Genomic DNA, 21700 nt, shown 5'->3' with positions numbered 1-21700 from the left:
ATGACCAGGGAGTGAAGGGGGTTGGGGAATGTCCCTGCTCTGTTTCCGGGCTCCTGCCATGGGTCAAGAGCACACTCACCAACCACTCTGATTGGTCCCATGGAACAGGATTTGGCCTTTGGTGGCCAGGAACCTTGTTAAGAAAGGGCCTACCTTGCTGCAGACAGGCTATTGAAGCAAAGCAATTCCTGCTGGCCCCTTTTCCCTTGGCACCCCATCCCAGCACCCAAACAGGCTGAGCTGGCGGATCCCATGGCCCTGCAGAAGGAAGGAAGAAGGGAGGACGCTCTCTCTCCTTTTTAAGCCCTCTCAGATTTTTAAGTGGATTTAGTCCATCAAGTTGGAGTACCAAATGTCAGGCATGGTCTACCAGTAGTTAGAATTAACCAGACCAGCTCAAAAATAAGGAATATAATTTTAATAATTGGGAGAAAGAGAAACTCACATGACCAGGGTCCAGCGAGAATCACGCGCAGCCTCGAAAAATAGAAAACAAGAGATGGGCTCCTGGATCCCCAGGTCCTTCTTCCTTGTCCCCTAGTGGCCACAACCTAGCCAAATGTGATTGGCCGAGCTTCCCCATCATTAAATCAATAAAATAGAAATAAAGAAAACAATACAAAAAAATCATTGAAATGAAGAACTGTTTCATAAAATCAACAAAATAGGCAAACTTTTATCTAAATGAACCAAAGACAGAGAAAGAGTATCAAAATTTTAAAAATGAGAAATAAAAAGGGGGATATAACGACAGACACTGAGGAAATCCAGAAAATAGCTCATAATTTGAAAGTCTATAGTCCACAAAATTGGAAAAAAAATATAGAAGAAATGGACAATTTTCTAGATAGGTGCCTCAAATCAAGGACACATAAGCAATTTAAATAGACCTATAACCCCTAAGGAAATAGAAGCTTTCATTGAAAGTCTTTCCCCAACTACCCCCCCCCCGCCGCCTAAAAAAACCCAGGGCTGGTTGGTTTCAATGTAGACTTTTGTCAGAACTTCAAAGAAGACCTAATACCTACACTCCTCAAATTGTTCTATACAATAGAAACAAAAGGACTATTACCAAACACTTTTATACAAGGCTAAAGTTACCCTGATACCCAAGCCACAATCAATAAGAAAGAGAATTACATACCAATCACCCTCATGAATATTGATGTAAAAATGCTCAATAAAATACTGGCAATTGGAACCCTAAAACACATAAAAAAATCATGCCCATGATCAAGTTGGCTAAATCCCAGAGATGCAGGGATGTTTCAACCTACAAAGATCTGTCTATGTAATCCACCACATAAATAAATTGAAAGGAAAAAATGGTCATCTTATTTGAGACTGAAAAAAAAAGACTTTGACAAAATCCAACACCCCTTCATGATAAAGGCCTTGGAGAAATCAGGAATACAAAGAACTTACCTAACATAATAAAAGTAATATATAGCAAGTCAACAGCCAACATCAAATTAAATGGAAGGAAATTCAAAGTGATTAGACAAAAATCAGGAACAAGACAAGGCTGTTCATTCTCTTCTTATCTATTCAATATACTACTTGAAGTTCTAGCTAGAGCAATTAGACAACAAAAAGAAATCAATAAAATACAAATTAGAAAGGAAGAAGTCAAACTTTCATTATTTGCAGATGGTAGGATAGTAGACATAATTCATCCCAAAAATTCAAAAAAGTTGTAACTTCTACAACTGATAAATACCATCAGTAATGTGGCAGAATACAGTTAAACTCAAATAATCAGTATTGCTCCTATGTATAAATGACAAATGAAAGAAACTGAGAAAAAAACAGAGGAACATCACCCTTTATACTAGCCACAAGTAACAAAAAATAACTTGGTGTAATGCTAGACAAAGAACAGAAAGATCTGTATGAAAAGAACTTTAAATATCTAAAGAAAGAAACTTAGGAAGCTACCAGAAAATGGAAATATCAGCCATGCTCTTGGCCAGAAAAGATCAACCTAATAAAAATGGCAATCTTACTAAAAGAAATCTACAGAGTCATTGCAATACCCATCAAAATACCAACACACTTCTTCACAGAACTCAAAAGAACAATATTTAACTTCCTATGGAAAAACAACAAACCTGAAAGAGCCAAAACAGTCCTTTACAAGAGAAAAACTTCTGGAGGTATCATCATCCCTGATTTCAAGCTCTACTATAGAGGTATAGTAATAAAAAAATGGTATTGGCATAAAAACAGGCATGAGTACCAATGGAATCAAATTGAAGACCTGGATATTAATCCATACACTTATGAACACATGATTTTTGAACAAAGAAGCTAAATTTATACAATGGAAAAAAGAAAGCATCTTCAACAAATGATGCTGGCATGGATGTTGACATGCAGGATGCAAATAGATCCAAATCTACCCTATGCACAAAATACAATTTCAAATTGATCAAATGCCTCAACATAAATCCAGCCCCACTGAACCTCACATAGAAGAAACAGGGAAGTAGCTTTGAATGCATGGGCACAGGAGACCGCTTCCTAATACAACATCCATAGTGCAGACACTGAGAACAACATTTAATAAATGGGACCTCCTGAAACAGAAGTTTCTCAAAGGCAAAGCACACAGTCAAAAAGACAAAACAACAGCCTACAGAATGGGAAGGAATCTTTACCAAGGAATTGCTCAACATCCTTAGCCATCGGGGAAATGCAAATCAAACCGACTCTTATAATCCCACCTTATACCAGTCAAAGTGACTAAGATCAAAAACACTGATGACAGCTTATGCTGGAGAAGATATGGAGTAAGGGGAACACTTTTCCATTGCTCCTGGGAACGTAAACTGGTACGACCACTTTGGAATTCAGTATAGCAATTTCTCAGAAAACTGAAGATCAATCTACCTCAAGTCCCAACAATATCACTCTTAGGTATATACCCAAAGGATTCACACTCATACCACAAGTTCAACTGTGTTCACAGCAGCATTATTCATAAAAGACAGAAACTGGAAGCAACCTAGATGTCCCTCCACCAAATAATGGATAAAGAAAATGTGGTACATTTACACAATGGAGTACTACTCAGCAATAAAAAACAATATCATCTTGGAATTTGCAGGCAACCAAATGGAACTAGAACAAAAAAAAAAGGAAACTTGTTGCCTCGCTCAGGTTACCCAGATCCAGAAAGACAAACATGGTATGTATGCACTCATAATGGATATTAGATGTACAGAAAAGAAAAATGAACCTATAGTCCATTACCCCGGAGAAACTAGGTAACAAGTAGAAACCTAAGAGAGACATACATAAATCCCCTTAGGAAGGGAAAAAAGACAGGAACTCTTGAGGAAATAGATGAGATCTCCTGGGTAAACTGGAAATGTGGGGGGCAGTAGAGCAGAGCAGATGAGGGATGAGAACATACAGGAAGGAAATGGTTGAGTTGGGGGAAGGGCGAATAGGGTGCAAAATGAAAGAACCCAGGGAGGTAGAAGAACAAAGGGACGAGAAGAACCTGAGGGACTGGAATGGTCAAGAAGAGGGACAGAGAGGTAAATGAAAAAGAAATGTCTTGATTGAGGGAGTCACTAGCAAGAAACCTAGCAGTAGGTAAATTCCCAGGAATTCATATGGAGGACCTCAGCTAAGACCGTAAGCAATAGTGGAGAGGATGCTTGTACTGGCTTCCCCTGTAATCAGATTAATGACTACCTTAATTGTCATCATAGAACTTTCATCCAGCAACTGATGGAGGCAGATGAAGAAATCCACAGCAAAGCACTGAGCTGAGCTCTGAGAGTCCAATTCAAGAGAGGGATGAGCGATAATATGAGCAAAGAGATCAGGACCGGAAACAGCTGAGCTGAGCTAGTGGGAGTTCACTGACTCTGGACTGGCAGTGGGGGAACCTGCATAGCACCAAAGTAGGTCCTCTGAATGCAAGTAACAATTGTGTGTCTTGGGCATTCTCTGAGGCCACTGGTAGTGGGACCAGGATTTATCCCTAGTGCTTGTACTGAATTTTTGCAACCTATTCTCTATGGAGGGATACATGGGATGGCCTAGATATAGAATGAAGGGCCTTGTTCCTGCCTCAAAGTAATCAATTTTGTCGATTCTGCACAGGGAGACATACATAAAGGGATGGGCGGTCTTGACTATTCAGCTTCTCACAGATGCACCACTGCTCTGCACCAGAGACTGAAAACATTTCTGCTTGTTTTTCAACAGTCTGCTCCTTGGGGACAGAATATTGAAGGTGGGGACACCTTCAAATACAGAAGATTATGTCACCTCTCAGGTTTTCTCCTCCAATCTTAACTTCAAGCATGCTCATAGCTAAGCTGTCATTTTTCTTATCAAACTATGGTGTTACCTTAGTACAGGTAATTCTCTCCCATTGTTTTTACCTTGAATTTTTGATTATTGTTTTTTAACTTGGAACAATATTTTCTATAAAACAGACTTTTCAAAACAGGTGGGAAAAATATATTTGCTCAGTGAGTGTCTGGAATGATGAATTTTTTATAAAGTCTAATTTAAGATGTGTCATTTACAAATTATGTGAGTTGTAATCAAATCAGTAACTTGCAAAGAAGTTTGAGGCATCTGAGTAGGGACCCTTAGTGACAAACCATCTTAACTCAGCATAGCAGACACATGCTCCACTACCTGCAGACCCATCTAAACCAAATACAGGGGTTAAGGTTTGTCTGTTTGCCTTTAGTGATTCCACGTTTTTCCTTTTTGGCTTTTCCTTGGTGTTTCTTTTCTTTGTTGCTGTTAGTCACATCTTCAGTATCCTCTAGTCCTTCCTTTGGGAGCGTGTTGGGAAGAAAGAAAAAGGGGATGCTGGTCAGGACATTCACTCCTGCACAGATCAAAAAGCCGACCCACCAAGCACCAACCCAGCGCGTATCAGTGGGAGTTATGGTCAGGTCATCTGTGGAGAAATACAGATATTTTGTTAGCTTGATTCATTCTTTCCAGTGTAAATTGTAGAAAATTGTTAAGAATCATAATCCCTTCTAACACAACATTTGTGCATTGTTTGTAAATTATTCGCATTTGTTCTCGTTGAGCTTATTTACTGTGATCCCTGCCTTTACTCCTAAATGCTATGATTACAAATATCTTCCACCCCTTTGGGCAAATTCAGACCTGTAGAAAAACTGTCTGACTTTGATCAATTGGGTGGAGATAAAATTATCTAAGAAAGTTGATTATTGTCCTTTCAAGATCTGTGAAGAATTTTGATGGGATTTTAATGGGGATTGCATTGAATCTATAAATTGCCCTTGGTAGAATTGCCATTTTTACTATGTTGATTCTCCCAATCCAAGAGCAAGGGAGATCCTTCCATTTTCTGGTATCCTCTTCAATTTCTTTCTTCAATGCCTTAAAGTTCTTGTCAAATAGATCTTTCACTTCCTTGGTTAGAGTTACCCCAAGATATTTTATGCTGTTTGTGGCTATCGTGAAAGGTGATGATTCTCTTATTTCTCTCTCTGCTTCCATATCCTTTGTGTATAAGAGGGCGACTGATTTTTTGGAGTTGATCTTGTATCCTGCCATATTACTAAAGGCGTTTATCAGCTGTAGGAGTTCTTTGGAGGAGTTTTTGGGGTCGCTCATGTACACTATCATATCATCTGCAAATAATGCAAGTTTAACTTCTTCCTTTCCAATTTGAATCCCCTTTATCCCCTTATGTTGTCTTATTGCTATTGCTAAAACTTCGAGAACTATATTGAAGAGGTATGGAGAGAGTGGACAGCCTTGGCGTGTTCCTGATTTTAGTGGGATGGCTTTAAGTTTCTCTCCATTTAATTTGATATTAGCTGTCGGCTTGCTGTATATAGCTTTAATTATATTTAGGTATGACCCTTGTATCCCTAATCTCTCCAAGACTTTTATCATAAAGGGATGTTGAATTTTGTCAAATGCTTTTTCAGCATCTAATGAAATGATCATATGGTTTTTTTCTTTCAGTCTATTTATATGATGGATTACATTGATAGATTTGCGTATGTTAAACAACCTACCCCTGGACCCAGCAATACCATTCCTGGGAATATACCCAAGAGATGCCCTATCATATGACAAAAGCATTTGTCCAACTATGTTCATAGCAGCATTATTTGTAATAGCCAGAACCTGGAAGCAACCTAGATGCCCTTCAATGGAAGAATGGATAAAGAAAGTGTGGAATATATACACATTAGAGTACTACTCTGCGGTAAAAAACAATGACTTCTCGAATTTTGCATGCAAATGGATGGAAATAGAAAATATGATCCTGAGTGAGGTAACCCAGACCCCAAAAGAAGAACATGGGATGTACTCACTCATAATTGGTTTCTAGCCATGGATAGGGGCCACTGAGTCTATAATTTGTGATCCTAAAGAAGCTAAACAAGAGGGTAAACCCAAGGAAAAACATATAGATATCCTCCCAGCTATGGGAAATAGACAAGATTGATGGGCAAAAAATTGGAATCTTGGGGGTGGGGTGGGATGGGGATGAGGGGTGATGGGGAGAGAAAAGTGTGAAGGAGAAGATGAGGGGAACTGGGGGAATCGGGGTGATTGGGGATAAAGGAAGGTTGGATAGGGGAGCAGGGAAACTCATACCTTAGGTAAGGGAGCCACCTAAGGGTTGGCAAGAGACTTGAATTTGGAATGGCTACCAGAGGCCCAGGGCAATGTCCCCAGTTAGTTCATTGGGGCACCTGAGGATAGGGAACCTGAAATGAACCTATCCTATAATCATACTGATGAATATCTTGCATATCGCCATAGAACCTTCATCTAGCGATGGATGGAGATAGAGCCAGAGACCCACACTGGAGCACCGGACTGAGATCCCAAGGTTATAATGAGGAGCAGAAGGAGAGAGAACATGAACAAGGAAGTCAGGACCATGAGGGGTGCACCCAACCACTGAGACAGTGGGGCCGATCTATTGGAAGCTCACCAAGTCCAGCTGGACTGCTACTGAAAAAACATGGGATAAAACCGGACTCTCTGAATGTGGCGGACAATGAGAGCTGATGAGAGGCCAAGGAGAATGGCACAGGAACTTTCATCTGGCGATAGATCGAGAGAGAGACAGAGACCCAATTTGGAGCAACGGTCTGAGCTCTTAAGGTCCAAATGAGGAGCAGAAGGAGGGAGAACATGAGCAAGGAAATCAGGACCACGAGGCGTGCACCCACCCACTGTGACAGTGGAACTGATCTATTGGGGGCTCTCCAAGGCCAGGTGGACTGGGACTGAATAAGCATGGGTTGAAACTGGACTCTCTGAACATGGCGGACAATGAAGGCTGATGAGAAGCCAAGGACAATGGCACTAGGTTTCAATCCTAATACATGAACTGGCTTTGTGGGAGCTTAGCCTGTTTGGATGCTCACCTTCCTGGGCCTGGATGGAAGTGGGAGGACCTTGGTCTTCCTGTAGGGCAGGGAATTTGGACTGCTCTTCAGTATCGAGAGGGAGGGGGAATGGACTGGGGGGAGGAGAAGAGGAGTGGGGATGGGGGAGGGGAGTGGGGGGAGGGGGCAATATGTGGGAGGAGGGGGAGGGAAATGGGAAACGGGGAGCAGTTGGAAATTTCAATTAAAAAAGAATAAAAAAAATCAAAAAAAATTATCTAAGAAAGATAGGTTCTGGCTTTCTATAAACGTTGTAGTTAAAACTTCATTTCAAAATGACATAAACATGATTTGAGACATTTAAGTAACCAATTTTAACCTGATGTGTTCATCTCTCAAAGTATCACATTGAGTGAAAAAGGGGAGTGGAGAGAAAATTCAATGACTAAGTGTTATTGCTGCTCTTGCAGAGGCCCTGAGTTCTGTTTCCAGCACACTCTTGGAAATTTATTGTTGCCTGTAACTGTGATTTTCAAACATCTGTAACTCCCTTCCAAACTCAGTAGGCACCCATACACATAGTGCACATACACATGTACAAAAATTAAGGTAATAAAACATCACATGACATGCATTATTTTTGTTTTATGTATTCATTAAGAAACTTAACAAGTTTGATCTTGACATACATGGTGATATATTGCCAGAGGCCATGTCATAGAAGCAGCAGACAGAAATGAATCTTATGGAATATAGTCCAGAGGATGACAAAGCTACCTGGATACATACTGGAGAGGCAGAGCCCCTAAGGATTGTTTGCAAAATGCCAATTTTATTTTCTGTGCTTCATTATGTTTGCTATTGCCATGTTTCTGCTTTATTTGGCATGGTATAATTTGTATGAAGGACTTCACTATAACTAGTATACTGTGATTGCTTCTTGAAAAAAATACCACTCCTCATTGGGCAATTCATTTGCAGATAATAATAAAGATGATTTTCATAAGAATAATGGTGCTTAGTTCAATCAATGATTTGATTGCCTTCCTGAGTTTGTGTAAAAGATGCAGGTAGTTAGGACTATTAGTAAACATGATTAAGGACATGATTTAAGTTATTCTGCCAGTTGCTCCAATAAAACATACAAAAAGAGCAAATATAGTCTAGTAGCTACCTTGCTTTTTGTTAGATAAGAGATTTTCAGGAGAAGGAAAATAAGAGCAGGAAAGCTTCATGCATTATAGACCCATGAATTCTTCCTGTGTCAAGTCAGATGATTAAAGAAAATAATTATGTCCCTGAATCCAAAGTTAGGCCTGAGTTTCTTCTTAAGGAAAGATACAGCAGGAGAACAACTGAAAAGGGAAGTTAAGAAAAATAATGGGGTAAAAGAATTGAACAGACATAGAACTGAGTAAGAGCAATCAGCAGAGAGAAAAACAAAAAACTAAGCTTTGGCCCTCAGATTAAGTGCCCATGGGTGTCTGTGCATATGTCCCACAGTTCACCTCCTCTATAGCTCCCCTGCAGTTTCTCTGTACTTCTGGGGCTAGGCCCCTTGTACATTATATTTTCTATCAGTTAATGAATCTTCTATATAAAACCTTTTAAATTGGTGCTTATGACATAACAGAAAGATCTCTTTCATTATCCACAGTGACTGCCTCATTGAGAAAAATCTATGTGAGTAAATCCTCTGATACCAAAGGTGTGGCTACAATGTGGTGGGAGAATGGTGAATTCTTGATTAGAAGGTGACATTTTATCCTTACCTCTGTTCCTCTTTGGTCTGCAGACTGTAAGCAGTGATAATATGCCTAACTAAGGATCAAAGGAGGCAGCAGAATAGCAATCTGGGCCAATCTCCTACACTGTAGAGGCTATACTATATAAATAAAATGTATTTTACCTGTATTCACAGACCCAGTATCTACATAGATGTTTGCAGAGAAAGATGCCAGCAAAAGTCCTATAAAAGGGCCAACCATGTTTCCTGCTTCTAAAATCCCTGGAAGTAAACAAAAATAGGAGTTACACAAGCACACAAAGAGTTTGTTTGCACAATAAAAAGAAGACTTTAATCCCAGCACTTGGGAGGCAGAGGCAGGCGGATCTCTGTGAGTTCGAGACCAGCCTGGTGTACAGAGCTAGTTCCAGGACAGGCTCCAAAACCACAGAGAAACCCTGTCTCGAAAAACCAAAAAAAAATATAAAATAAAATAAAAAAAAATAAAAAGAAGACTTGATATTGAATTATTTTTAACATTAGATTTATTTTCCTTCCTTTATAGAGCTTGTTAACAAATCTGGCAAAATTGGTAAGTACTATGGGACAATGGTCTTGTACCCTGTATAGATTTGTCACTTGTATTGCTTTAATAAAGCATGGATTGGCCAGTAGCTAGTCAAGAAGTTTAAGTGGGGTGACCAGGCACAATGTATACACAGGTTGACCAGAATAGGATAATTCAGGGAAGAGGAATGTCTCAATCCACACTTGTTACCCAAACAAAGAGGAAGGAAGATGAGAATTCCTCACTGATAAAATTTACCAAACCACAAAACTAACACAGACAAAAATTATGGGTTAATTTAGGATGTATAAGTTAGTTAATAAATAGCCTGAGTTAATAGGTCAACCATTTTATAATTAATGTAATCTCTGTGCGTTTCTTTGAGACCAAACTGTAACATGAAGGGTCAGGCCTGCTTGTTTGGGTTTCTGCCTTGCCCAGTACCCCACAACTGTTTAGCCCCAAAGAAAATCACACATAGGTCTCCGTAAATTATAAGCTGATTATCCTATTAACTTTAGCCTCTCAGTGGCTAACTCTCACATCTTGATTAACCCATTTTTCTGATCTATGTTAGCCATGTGGCTCAGTACCTTTTTTCAGTGGGGCAGATCACATCCTGCTGTTTTGGTGGTCTGGGCAGGAGTGGGAGGAATCAACTTCCTCCTTCCTAGAATTCTCTGTTTTCATTACATCATTTCTACATCATGTCTGGTTTTCCTGCCTGTATTTCCTGCCTGGCCAATCAGTGTTTATTTATAACATGATTGACAGAATACAGATAATTCTCCCGCACCACCAAATGGCTGCAGAACTGGGCAGGACAGAAGCCTCTGTCAACAGAAAAGTGCTCTACAACTGAGTTATACCCTACTACTTCAGATATTCTTATATATTCAACATATGAAAAATTAAACTTTGTATGTATATATGCATATATATGTTGCATGTACTTATGTGTGTTGCATGTACATGCACTGGTTTCTATAATATTAAAAAGGAATCCCCCATTTTTTAAATATAGAATGTTTCCCAAAAGCTCATGTGTGACAGACTTGTTTCACAGGGGGCACCTCTGGAGTCTTATGGGACCCTACTGAGGCCCAACATGGTATTGGGTCTTCAGGTCATCTGGAGTACAACCTTTGCCTTTTTCTCATTCAACTTTGCTTCCCAGTTTCAGGATGAATGATTTCACTCCACCCATCCTTCTGTCATAATGAACTGCCTCATGGCAGGCTTCTAAAACACACAATCCAGTGATATAGACCAAAACTTCTGGAGCTTTGAGCCAAAGTAATCCTTTCTACATATCAATAATTATATCAGAGGATTATTAAAGTTATAAAAAGATGAATGACACAGAAGTTTTGTTACTTAAAGCCACATTCCAAATTCTCTTTTATTCTGAGTTAAGGCTGCACTATCACACGCAGTCCCATCAAAGCCATGGTGTTAGAAAATGCCTTTTGATGCTTCAATAGCCATGTTTTCAAAGGGACTCTGATTGTTATCTTTGATAACAATCTAATTTGATACAACTTAGAACTCCCTAGAAGAGAGTCTTAATGAGATATTGTCTATACTGGGTTTACCTTTAGACATGTATAGAGAAGACTGTCTTAATTAAGTTAATTGATATGAGAAGACCCAGCCCACTGTGGGCACTACCATTCCCTAGGTATGGAGTCATTGGTGTAGAAGTTTCTTCTGTTTGTGTGTTGCTTTCATTGGGTAATGAATAAAGAAACTGCCTTGGCCTAGTTGATATGACAAAACTTAGGTAGGCAGAGTAGACAGAACTGAATACTGGGAAGAAGGGCAGAGTAGCAGATGCCATTGATCTCCTGCCTGAAATTGGTGCTGGTTAAAAACTTGCCTGTAAGACACAGTCACATGGTGATACACAGATTCCCAGAAATTGGCTAAATTAAGATCTAAGAATTAGCTAATAAGAAGCTAGAGCTAATGGGCCATGCAGTGTTTAAATGAATATAATTTCTGTTTAATTATTTTGGGTGTTAGATAGCTGGGTAGTAGTTATATGGTCAACTAAATCCACATAAAATCTGAGAGAGCTTCAAAAACAGTACAGAGTTTAACAAAGTTTCTTTCTATTTGCTGGTGGCTTGACACAGCTGCTTTAAGAGAGATTTTCTTGACTCAGCTGTAGCCAGAAAAAAAGCCATGAGAGTTTTGAAATGTCTGTTTTCTGGGCTATGCTGCTAGCATGACCTCTGGCTTTTGTGGGAGACAGAGCATTTGGATAGGTTTTTTGAGTAAAGTGCTACCATTTGTTTGATGGCAACTGGACTTACTCTATGCCTGGAAGGGGGGAACTGCTCAGAGGCACAAGTAGCCCAGGGCACAAGTGGCTCTGCAATGCTAGCCGTGCACATGGCTCAGAGACTTGAGCGGCTCCATCATGCTGGGCTTGGTGGGGCAAGCAGGCAGAAACCTGTATTTGACCTAGGATTGTTGCAGCTTAGATTCTTAAATGCTTAGCATTTTAAACACTAAGCGAAAGTGTTTCTGAACAGTAAACAATTACAGATTCACAATAGGGCAGATTCAGACATGAGCAACCTCTAAAGGAGTCACAGCGTTGGATAAATGTAAGTAGACTTGGGAGAGAAAATACATAGTATATAGAGTCATAAAATAAGGTAAATGCTTTAAAAATGGGTAAAGTCTTTAAAGAGACAGAGTAAAGTGATGGAGTAAAAATAAGCCATGTAAAAATGGAAAATTCACAGAGAGTTTGGATTATGTATGTTATTGCGTTGTATTTGAATTTTTTGACTATGAAGGAGCCATGTAAAGAAACACTTTTAATTGTATGGGCTGCTAAACTAAACCAACATGTATATTATAAAGGTATCTTGACTTCAGAATTTGGGTCTAAGGATATGGTGCTTTGGAAAAGAGGTTCTTTTGTTTTCACAGAAGAGGAGAACCTGTGGATTGCCTCCATACAAATATGGTTTCATGGACCTAGGCCTTTTGAAAGGTCACAGTGAGCACCCTCACAAAGGAAATGCTTCACCAAACTGCTGACTGAGATGAACCTAGCACAATAGCACTCCCATACTGCAGGAAGAAGGTTGGAGAAAAATAATTACATTCATATTCCCAAATATTTTTATAACTGTTTATTTACACTTAAAGTGGGATATGATATCAATATGAATAATTTGCATTGGTATGGATTTTGCTTTATTGATATAAATTTAAGATCAATCTTGTTATATGTATATTTCTGCTCTTGATTAAGGTATTGTAATTGTGTAGGTCATTTAAAAATGTAATGTATAATTAGAAAATATAGTTGTTAATGGATAATCATCAATAGTAGTCAAGCTTGTATAGTCATGTTAGTTAGATTTTCTAGATATATAGAGATATATTTCAGTTAAATAAGCATTCTTCATAACTTTCAAAGACTACAGAATTTATAATGTTTTAATAATTTAGGGCTTTTCATGACAATGAGACTCATCTGCTCCTGGCAGTACAAAGCTACTTCCTGAGGAAGATGGGCATCAAAGAGGCTCCGTATGGAGTTGGTTAGCCATTTGGGCAAGAAACTGCTCTTGCCTGGATGAATACATAAACTAGACATGAAGAACACACAGAGAGATGACTTCTGAACTTGCCTAAAGGTAAAACGATCCTTCAGGATTCCTGTTTCATAAAAGTGTTTGTGAGACACAGAAGGAAGTGACTAAACTGTCATTAAAATTTCCTTCTTCATGGAAATATCTGCTGGATACTATGTGTTTGTAAGCTGGAGGTGGATGCCCCAACAGTACAGAAGAACTTTGGGTGACTTGCAGGCAGTGAGATGTCTCTGTCAATTCTAGAGTTTTAGAAGTTGTTTATAATACACTTCCAGTTTACATAGGTAATATTATATTCTACTAATGTCTTTGATAGAGTTGAAAAATATATAGTTATAGTTTTCCTTTGTTATGATAATAGATAAAATAGATATAAATATTGTAACTGTAATCCTTGCTTGATACCTGTTACACGTTAAAGTCTTCCTATCTGTTTAAACAGAAAAGGGGAAATGTTGTAACAGTTCCTTCTGTTTGTGTGTTGTTTTCATTGGGCAACGAATAAAGAATCTGCCTTGGCCTAGTTGATAGGACAGGACTTAGGTAGGTGGAATAGACAGAACTGAATGCTGGAAAGAAGGGCAGGGTGGCAGATGCCTGAGACGGACACTGGTGTGGTGGCACACACCTTTAATCCCAACACTTGGGAGGCAGAGGCAAACAAATATCTGTGAATTCAAGGTGTGGTGGCATATGCCTTTAATCCCAGCACTTGGGAGTCAGAGACAGGTGGATATCTGTGAGTTCAATCATAGACTGATCTACAAAGTGAGTTCCAGGACAAAGATACACAGAAACCCTGTCTCAAAAAGTAAAGATATAAGAAATAGACATTAAAATAAAGCCACACAAAGATGAAAAATATACAGAGAATCTTGATACTGTATGTTATTATGTTCTCTTTGAATTGTTTGGATGCTGAAGAAGGAGCAACGGGTGGTAAAACATGCTTGCTTATAAATGCCACTAAATTAATCCAAGTTAGGTATTTTGAAATTACCTTGACTTCAAAATTGCAGTCAAAAGATATGTTACTTTGGAGAAGAGATTTTGCTTTTTGTTCCACAGGAAATGAGAGGCTGTGGATTCATTCTGAGTTAAGCAAAATCAGGTTTGATCAAGAAAGACCACCTGAGAAATATCTGGTAGGAACATGTGGCACAGATGTCAGAATTCTACATCCATAACAGGCTCAACATTAGTGCCTGAGATGATTAAGACTCATAGAATACTCCAGTCAGGACTTGATCATAAATGTAAATTTTTTTAGGTCCCCATGAGATTATCAGTACCTTCAAACAGCAGGAAGTAGCCTGGAAAACTATGCCTATATTCCCAAAAAAAGGACAATGGATGCTTTTGTTTTCTTTTAAAAAAAGAGGGGGAAATGGCATAGGACAATTCTGTATTCTATCAATTATGTTTTATATAAATGCTGATGGGCCAGTAGCCAGGCAGGAAGTATAGGCAGGACAACCAGAAAGGAAGTAGAGGCAGGACAGTGAGAAGAGGAGTATTCTGGGAAGGAGGAAGCCCATTCTTCCCCAGTCCTGACCAGACACAGAAGGAGGAAGATGTGACCTGCTCTGCCAAAAACAGTACCGAGCCATGTGGCTAACATAGATAAAAACAATGGGTTAATACAAGTTATAAGAGTTAATATGAAGCCTGAGCTAAGTGACCAATCAGTTTATAATTCATACAAACTTTCTGTGTGATTTCTTTGAGACCTAAACAGCTGTGGGACCTGGTGGGAGGACAGGAACCAGGCAAGGCAGAAACTTCCATAACAAGTCATCAGCTGTGTAAGTGTGGAAAAGGTGCTGAGACACAACCATACAAAGACATAAGCATGCATAGATTTACTATCTCTGCTCTTGTAGGTGTGACTAGTGGATTCAAAATCCTGCTACTGTGACTTCTGTCTTGTGATGGAATTAAAAGCCAAATAAATTATAAGTCCTCTCTCCAAGGTTGCATTTCCTCACAGAAACAGAATTGAAAATAGCACCATCTTCAAAACTGTGATGGATTTCTTTTAATGTGTCTTCATCAAAGGCCATCACTGGAAAATTCCTTCTAAAGAAATAATGTGCCCTCATAATGGCCCTTCTCTTTGATGCTTTCCTCCTCATCTTTTTTTTTCTTATTATTATTTTTATGTTCTTTGTCTCTTTCAATTTCACACGTTTCTTTGATTCCACCAACAGCATCTTCCAACTTTTCTGAGCCATCCCTACTCACAGAAAAACCAGATATGAACTTCAGCTTCCCTACATTTCCATACTTTACACTTTGGTTTTCCTCTTTCTCTGTGGTTCTATGAGTTAGTCCTCCTATATTTGACTGATCTCTAAATACCAAACTCTTCTGTTTTTTTTTTTGTTGTTGTTCTGTCAAACACTCCCTGCTGTTTGACGCCCCGAGCTAATGATTCCTACAAGATCTTCAACCTCCATTCTTCCTCCCTGCCCTTCACTGTGCTCCATGACTTCTCAACTCTTATTGTGCTCAGATGTTTCCTAATTCTAAGATACTATCTTGGCACCAGTGACCCCTGTCATGGATCACTTTTTCCACTTTTGATCTTTATTCTCATAACTTATTTGACATTGTTGGCCAACTCGTCATCTGTAAGCTTCCTCCTAAGACCTTCTCCAAACTTTGTTTATTGTTCACTTTATTCCCATGGAGAAACTGACTTTTCTTCCTATCACTCTACCCACTAGGGAGAAGAATCTGCCAGTGTGCTGCTTTATGGATTCTCAGTACATACATATCTTCCCAAAGAAATGCCATTTATTCTTGATTCAACTTATTGTCTAACATAGATAATTCTAAATTTTAACATTTGGCTTCTGTATCTCTTGTGCTACAGAGCCACAGTGCAGCTATATTTCTAATTTTTTAAAGTTAATTGACTATATTTAAGCATTCATATATTATGTTTATATCCTTAAATAGATATCAATTTATAAAACTAAGCTATTTGTGTTCCAAGACACATGAGTCATGACTCTTTGAGAAAAAGACCCATATTCTAAAAATTTATTGCACAAAAGTTCCTGTATTATTATTTCTTAGATAGCCATGAAGGTATCTAAAAAGATAACTAGTTTTATAAGAAAAACTTAGTGCAAAATGAATAAGTCTCTAGTGATGTTATTTTTAATTGAATTAATCTTGATTAATTCTAACACAATTCCTGTATTCTCTTATGCACTTTTATTATTGTTCATTTGTTTAAGTAGTATGTATATACTAATTGAAAAATATCTCTATATACAAAGTCATGGACTAATAATCAACTACAGATGGATTGACTTAAGAGCACAAGTAAAATATTCTTAATAAACAAAGATAATTTAAGAGAAAATGTAAAAGGTATACATTGAATTGACTCTTTCCTGAAGATGCATATAATTTTTAAGGATATTTTCACATAGTACAAACAAAAGATTCATATTTGATAGTTATTAAAACTATGAAAATAAAACAAATCTTTCAAGGCTGAGGTGTTTTAAGGAAGGGAATGATATCATTAACTTCATAGAGAGGCAGGGTGCAAAACCTCAAGGACTAAAAGGGAGTAGACAGTAAATAAAAAACCATTTGGTGAACATGGTAGACATGATGGAAACAGGGTTTGGTAAGGCTTTTCCTGCAAGAATGTTTACAAGAAGGCAACTAAGAAAAACACTAGAGTCAGGCAGAAGGCTCAACAGGTAAAAGCATTTGTCCACTAAACCTTGCCCAAGGACCAGAGTTAATCTCAAGTCCAAATCTTGATAACTGTATTATGACCACCACATTGCCAAGAAAATGCACACACACACACACACACACACACACACATACACACACACAGAGAGACAGAAGCACAGAGAGAGAGACAGGGAGACAGCAGGAGAGAGAAAAAGCAAAGCTGTTTTAAAATACTACAGACATAAAATGGCCAATAATGAATTTGTAATAACTTATAGAGGAAAGAATGACAAACTAAGCAGAAAAATAGAAAATAAACCATTGTATCTGAGAACATTTTTCAGGAAATATTGGTGAATTTCTAAGGGTTTAGAGTTAGTGTGGCAGCATCAGAGGACTGTAGGATCAGCAGATAAGAAGGATCTCCAATGTGAGAAGCGGCTTGCTGAAGCTGCTTGTTAGGAACTGTTGTTTAATTCCCCCAATGAGAACTTTTACAGCCAATGGTGCCATAGCACTCTGTTCATGGTTCTGGAAAACACAGGTTTCAAATCAATAACTGTTTTTGACCTTCCCAGAACTAGCTTTGTTAAAAATGATCCCACGTCTGATTTTCAAACTTACCAATGTATAATGGAGAGTTTTCAGATTTGGCAAAATCTTCTATGTAGGAAATGCCCAAGGGCATGATGGGAGTTTCACCAATTCCACGAATAAGATTTCCTACCAGTACATATATCCACATTAAGGATTTAATTTCTTTTTCACAGTCTACATTAAAACAACGGAAAATTACATGAGCATTTTGACAGTCAAGTGTTACTGACAGTTAATACAAATTTGTCTTTGTTTCTTGAGGCCAAAAGCCTATGATGACCATCAAGTAACTTATATAACTATGTTAGCAATGAATCATTGAGTCACCCCTATTTTATATTTTAAAAGAATACTTAGCTATGATAATTACCACTTTAGAGGAGAGATGACTTTACATCTCTTCCCAATTCAGTGTTTAGTGACAACATATTGGTTATAAGAATTTACACCAAAAAAATAAGCAAGCAGTAAAACCAAGATTTTGTTCACTCAGTTTTCCACCAACTAGTAGACCCAGTTAGTTAATATGTACACTGCCTAATTTCTCCACAACATTGAGGATTGAAAAAGAAGCACACATGTGCCTTGTCTAACAATTCACGTTGTACTGATATAATACAGAGAGAATACTGATGGAAGTTTGAATTCCCCATAGCCTCAATTACTTCGTAAAAAATAAATATTTACCTGAAGAATAGACATATTTTTCCTATAGATCTTATCTTTTACTGTCAACACAATACTCTCACAATTGTTTAGCACTGGGATAACATAAAAAAGGCCAAATGGGATGGGAAAGGTCAAAGGTGAAATCATTGAGTAATTGCATGTACCTTCCACATTTAAGCTAAATGAACTCTGTAGGGAAGCTCAACTTGGTGTTTTTAGGGAAGTAGACAAAGTACTCTCTCTTTGGATTGATCAGTGAATGACCATAAATGTCCTAAGCACAGTTGGGTCCAGAGGTCTAACTCTTATTTATTCTTGATTAAAGTAAAATCCATTTCCATTTCTATGTATTCAAATTCTTATCTTTGATAAGCATGATGATTTCAGTCTACAGATCACAGAATGACTCTCAACCATCTTATAGGGCAGGACTAAAAGGATCAGACTTTGGAGGCTCAAGTGATTTCCCAGGGCACTGTACAGGGAAGACTTTATCTTTTCCACCAAAATGCAAGGAACACAATGGGCGGATTTTCAAAGGTCGGTTCCGGAGACGAAAATGAGCAAGCATTGAGGTCACTATTTCACCTTGCTTTGCTTACAAGGTTTCTGTAGCTCAGAGCTTCAGAGATGGTTGCTCTTTGACTCTCAAATTATTTTGATCTCCACAGAATCCCTGGGAGCAGTGACATGACCTCTGTGTGATTATTTTGGGGCTAAATGCCTGTGAGACCTGGTGGAAGGACAGAAACCAGGCAGGACAAAAACCCCAACAAGCAGGTCCTCGTGTTACAACATTCCAACCCTGGAGACTGCTACAAATTCTGTGGCATGGATCTAGCATAAGAGGGAGAAGTTTTCCCAAATTTCCTGATAATCGCCACACTGATTTCCAAAGTGGTTGCACAAGTTTGCATTCCCACCAGCAATGAATGAGTGTGTCCCTTTCTCCACAACCTCTCCAGCAAAGGCTATCATTGGTGTTTTTGATTTTAGCCATTCTGACAGGTGTAAGATGGTATCTCAAAGTTGTTTTAATTTGCATTTCCCTTATCGCTAAGGAGGTTGAAAATGACCTTAAGTGTCTTTTGGCCATTTGAATTTCTTCTGTTGAGAATTCTCTGTTCAGTTCAGTGCCCCATTTTTTTTATTGGGTTAATTAGCATTTTAACCACTCTTGGGAAAATACCCAAGAGATGCCCTATCATATGACAAAAGTATCTGTTCAACTATGTTCATAGCAGCATTGTTTGTAATAGCCAGAACCTGGAAACAACCTAGATGCCCTTCAATGGAGGAATGGATGAAGAAAGTGTGGAATATATACATATTAGAGTACTACTCAGCGGTAAAAAACAATGACTTCTCGAATTTTGCGTGCAAATGGATGGAAATAGAAAACACTATCCTGAGTGAGGTATCCCAGACCCAAAAAGAGGAACATGGGATGTACTCACTCATAATCGGTTTCTAGCCATAAATAAAGGACATTGAGCATATAATTTGTGATCCTAGAGAAGCTAAATAAGAAAGTGAACCCAAACAAAATCGTATAGTCATCCGCCTGGAGAGGGGAAGTAGACAAGATTGCAGGGCAAAAACTGGGATCTTGCGGGTGAGGTGGCATGGGGCAAAGGGGAAATGGGATGAGAAACGTGAGAAGGGGAGGATGGGAGGAGCTTGGGGGATTGGGATGGTTGGGATATAGGAAGGGTGGATACTGGAGCAGCGAAGTATATATCCTAACTAAGGGAGCCATCTTAGGGTTGGCAAAAGACTTGACTCTAGAGGGGTTTGCAGGTATCCAGGGAGATGTCCCCAGCTGGTACCTTGGGCAACTGAGGAGAGCGAACCTGAAATGACCCTATCCTATACTGATGAATATCTTACATACCACCTTAGAACCTTCATCTGGCGATGGATCGAGGTAGAGACAGAGACTCAATTTGGAGCAACCGTCTGAGCTCTTAAGGTCCAAATGAGGAGCAGAAGGAGGGAGAACATGAGCAAGGAAATCAGGACCACGAGGGATGCACCCACCCACTGTGACAATGGAACTGATTTATTGGGAGCCCACCAAGGCCAGCTGGTCTGGGACTGAATAAGCGTGGGTTGAAACTGGACTCTCTGAGCATGGCGGACAATGAAGGCTGATGAGAAGCCAAGGACAATAGCACTAGGTTTCGATCCTAATACATGAACTGGCTTTGTGGGAGCTTAGCCTGTTTAGATGCTCACCTTCCTGGACGTAGATAGAAGACCTTAGTCTTCCCGCAGGGCAGGGAATTTGGACTGCTCTTCAGTATCGAGAGGGAGGGGGAATGGTGTGGGGGGAGGAGAAGAGGAGTGGGGATGGGGGAGGGGAGTGGGGGGAGGTGGCAATATTTGGGAGGAGGGGAGGGAAATGGGAAACGGGGAGCAGGTGGAAATTTTAATTAAAAAAGAATAAAAATTAAAATTAAAAAAATAGAGGGAGAAGTTTTGGCTTGAAGCAATCCTGCTGAGACAGTATCAGACTATGTGTCCACGAGATGTGTTGGGTCTTTCAGCATATGTGACTTTAAAAATACTCTTTAAAATGTGTTACCTTAAAGAGCATGTATGCACCATGTTTGTGCAGATGCCCAAGAAGGACAGAAGAAGGCACCCAATTTCCCAGAACTGGAATGACAGGGATTTTAGAAAAATATGTTTTCATTGCTGGGAATAAATCAGGCTCTCTGTAAGCATGTTATGGACCTCTGAATGAAAATGTCCCCCTTTAGAGGCTCGCATATCAAATACTTAGTCTCCAGTAAGTGGTATTTGGGGAGGTGGGGGAAGAATGTCACTGGAGATAGCCTTAAAGAGCTTGGAGCCTGACTCTACTTCCAGTTTTTTCCTTCTCCCTTAGATTTATAGTTGAGATGTGAGCTCCTAATTTCAGAATTTCAGGCTCCCACTGCCACTTTCCCTGCCACGATTGATTCTTATTCCTCTGGTGATATGGGAGTACCCTCTGTGTACTGTCATTACTATTAATGAATAAAGAAACTGCCTTGGTCTGTTGATAAGGCAGAACTTAGGTAGGTGGGGAGAACTGGACTGAATGCTGGGCAAAAGAAGGGTGGAGTCAGAGAGACACCATGGAGCTGCCAGAGTCAGACATGTTGAATCTTTGCCGGTAGGCCACTGCCACATGGCAATATACATCTTAACAGAAATGGGTTAAATTAATATAAGAGTTAGCCAATAAAAATTTAGAGCTAATGGGCCAAGCAATGCTTTAATGAATATGGTTTCTGTGTGATTATTTCAGTTCTGGGCAGCCATGACAAACAAGCATCCTTCCTCCTACACTCAGGCTTTTCCACCTGTGGGTTGTGACTCTTTTGGGGATGACCCTTTCACAGGGTTGAAGACTACTTGATAACTTGGATATACAAAATGAAGGTGCAAAAAAATA

The 21700-nt window shown here is 39.1% G+C and overlaps 1 protein-coding gene across 4 annotated transcripts in view; it reads right to left on the bottom strand.

Annotated features, from left to right (window-relative positions):
* The window catches only part of LOC130873907 (solute carrier organic anion transporter family member 1A5-like), a 72428-nt gene that overhangs the window by 32554 nt on the left and 18174 nt on the right, over positions 1-21700 (bottom strand). For all 4 annotated transcript variants that reach the window (XM_057768950.1, XM_057768940.1, XM_057768958.1 and 1 more), the window contains 3 exons: positions 17614-17760; positions 9280-9378; positions 4715-4936 (listed from right to left, as the gene is read on the bottom strand). In XM_057768950.1, the coding sequence (XP_057624933.1) occupies positions 4715-4936; positions 9280-9378; positions 17614-17760 (468 nt within the window). The remainder of the gene's footprint in view (positions 1-4714; positions 4937-9279; positions 9379-17613; positions 17761-21700) is intronic.

Source organism: Chionomys nivalis, chromosome 1, assembly GCF_950005125.1.
Source record: "Chionomys nivalis chromosome 1, mChiNiv1.1, whole genome shotgun sequence".
NCBI classification, from domain to species: domain Eukaryota; kingdom Metazoa; phylum Chordata; class Mammalia; order Rodentia; family Cricetidae; genus Chionomys; species Chionomys nivalis.
This window is presented reverse-complemented; position numbering and strand designations above follow the sequence as displayed.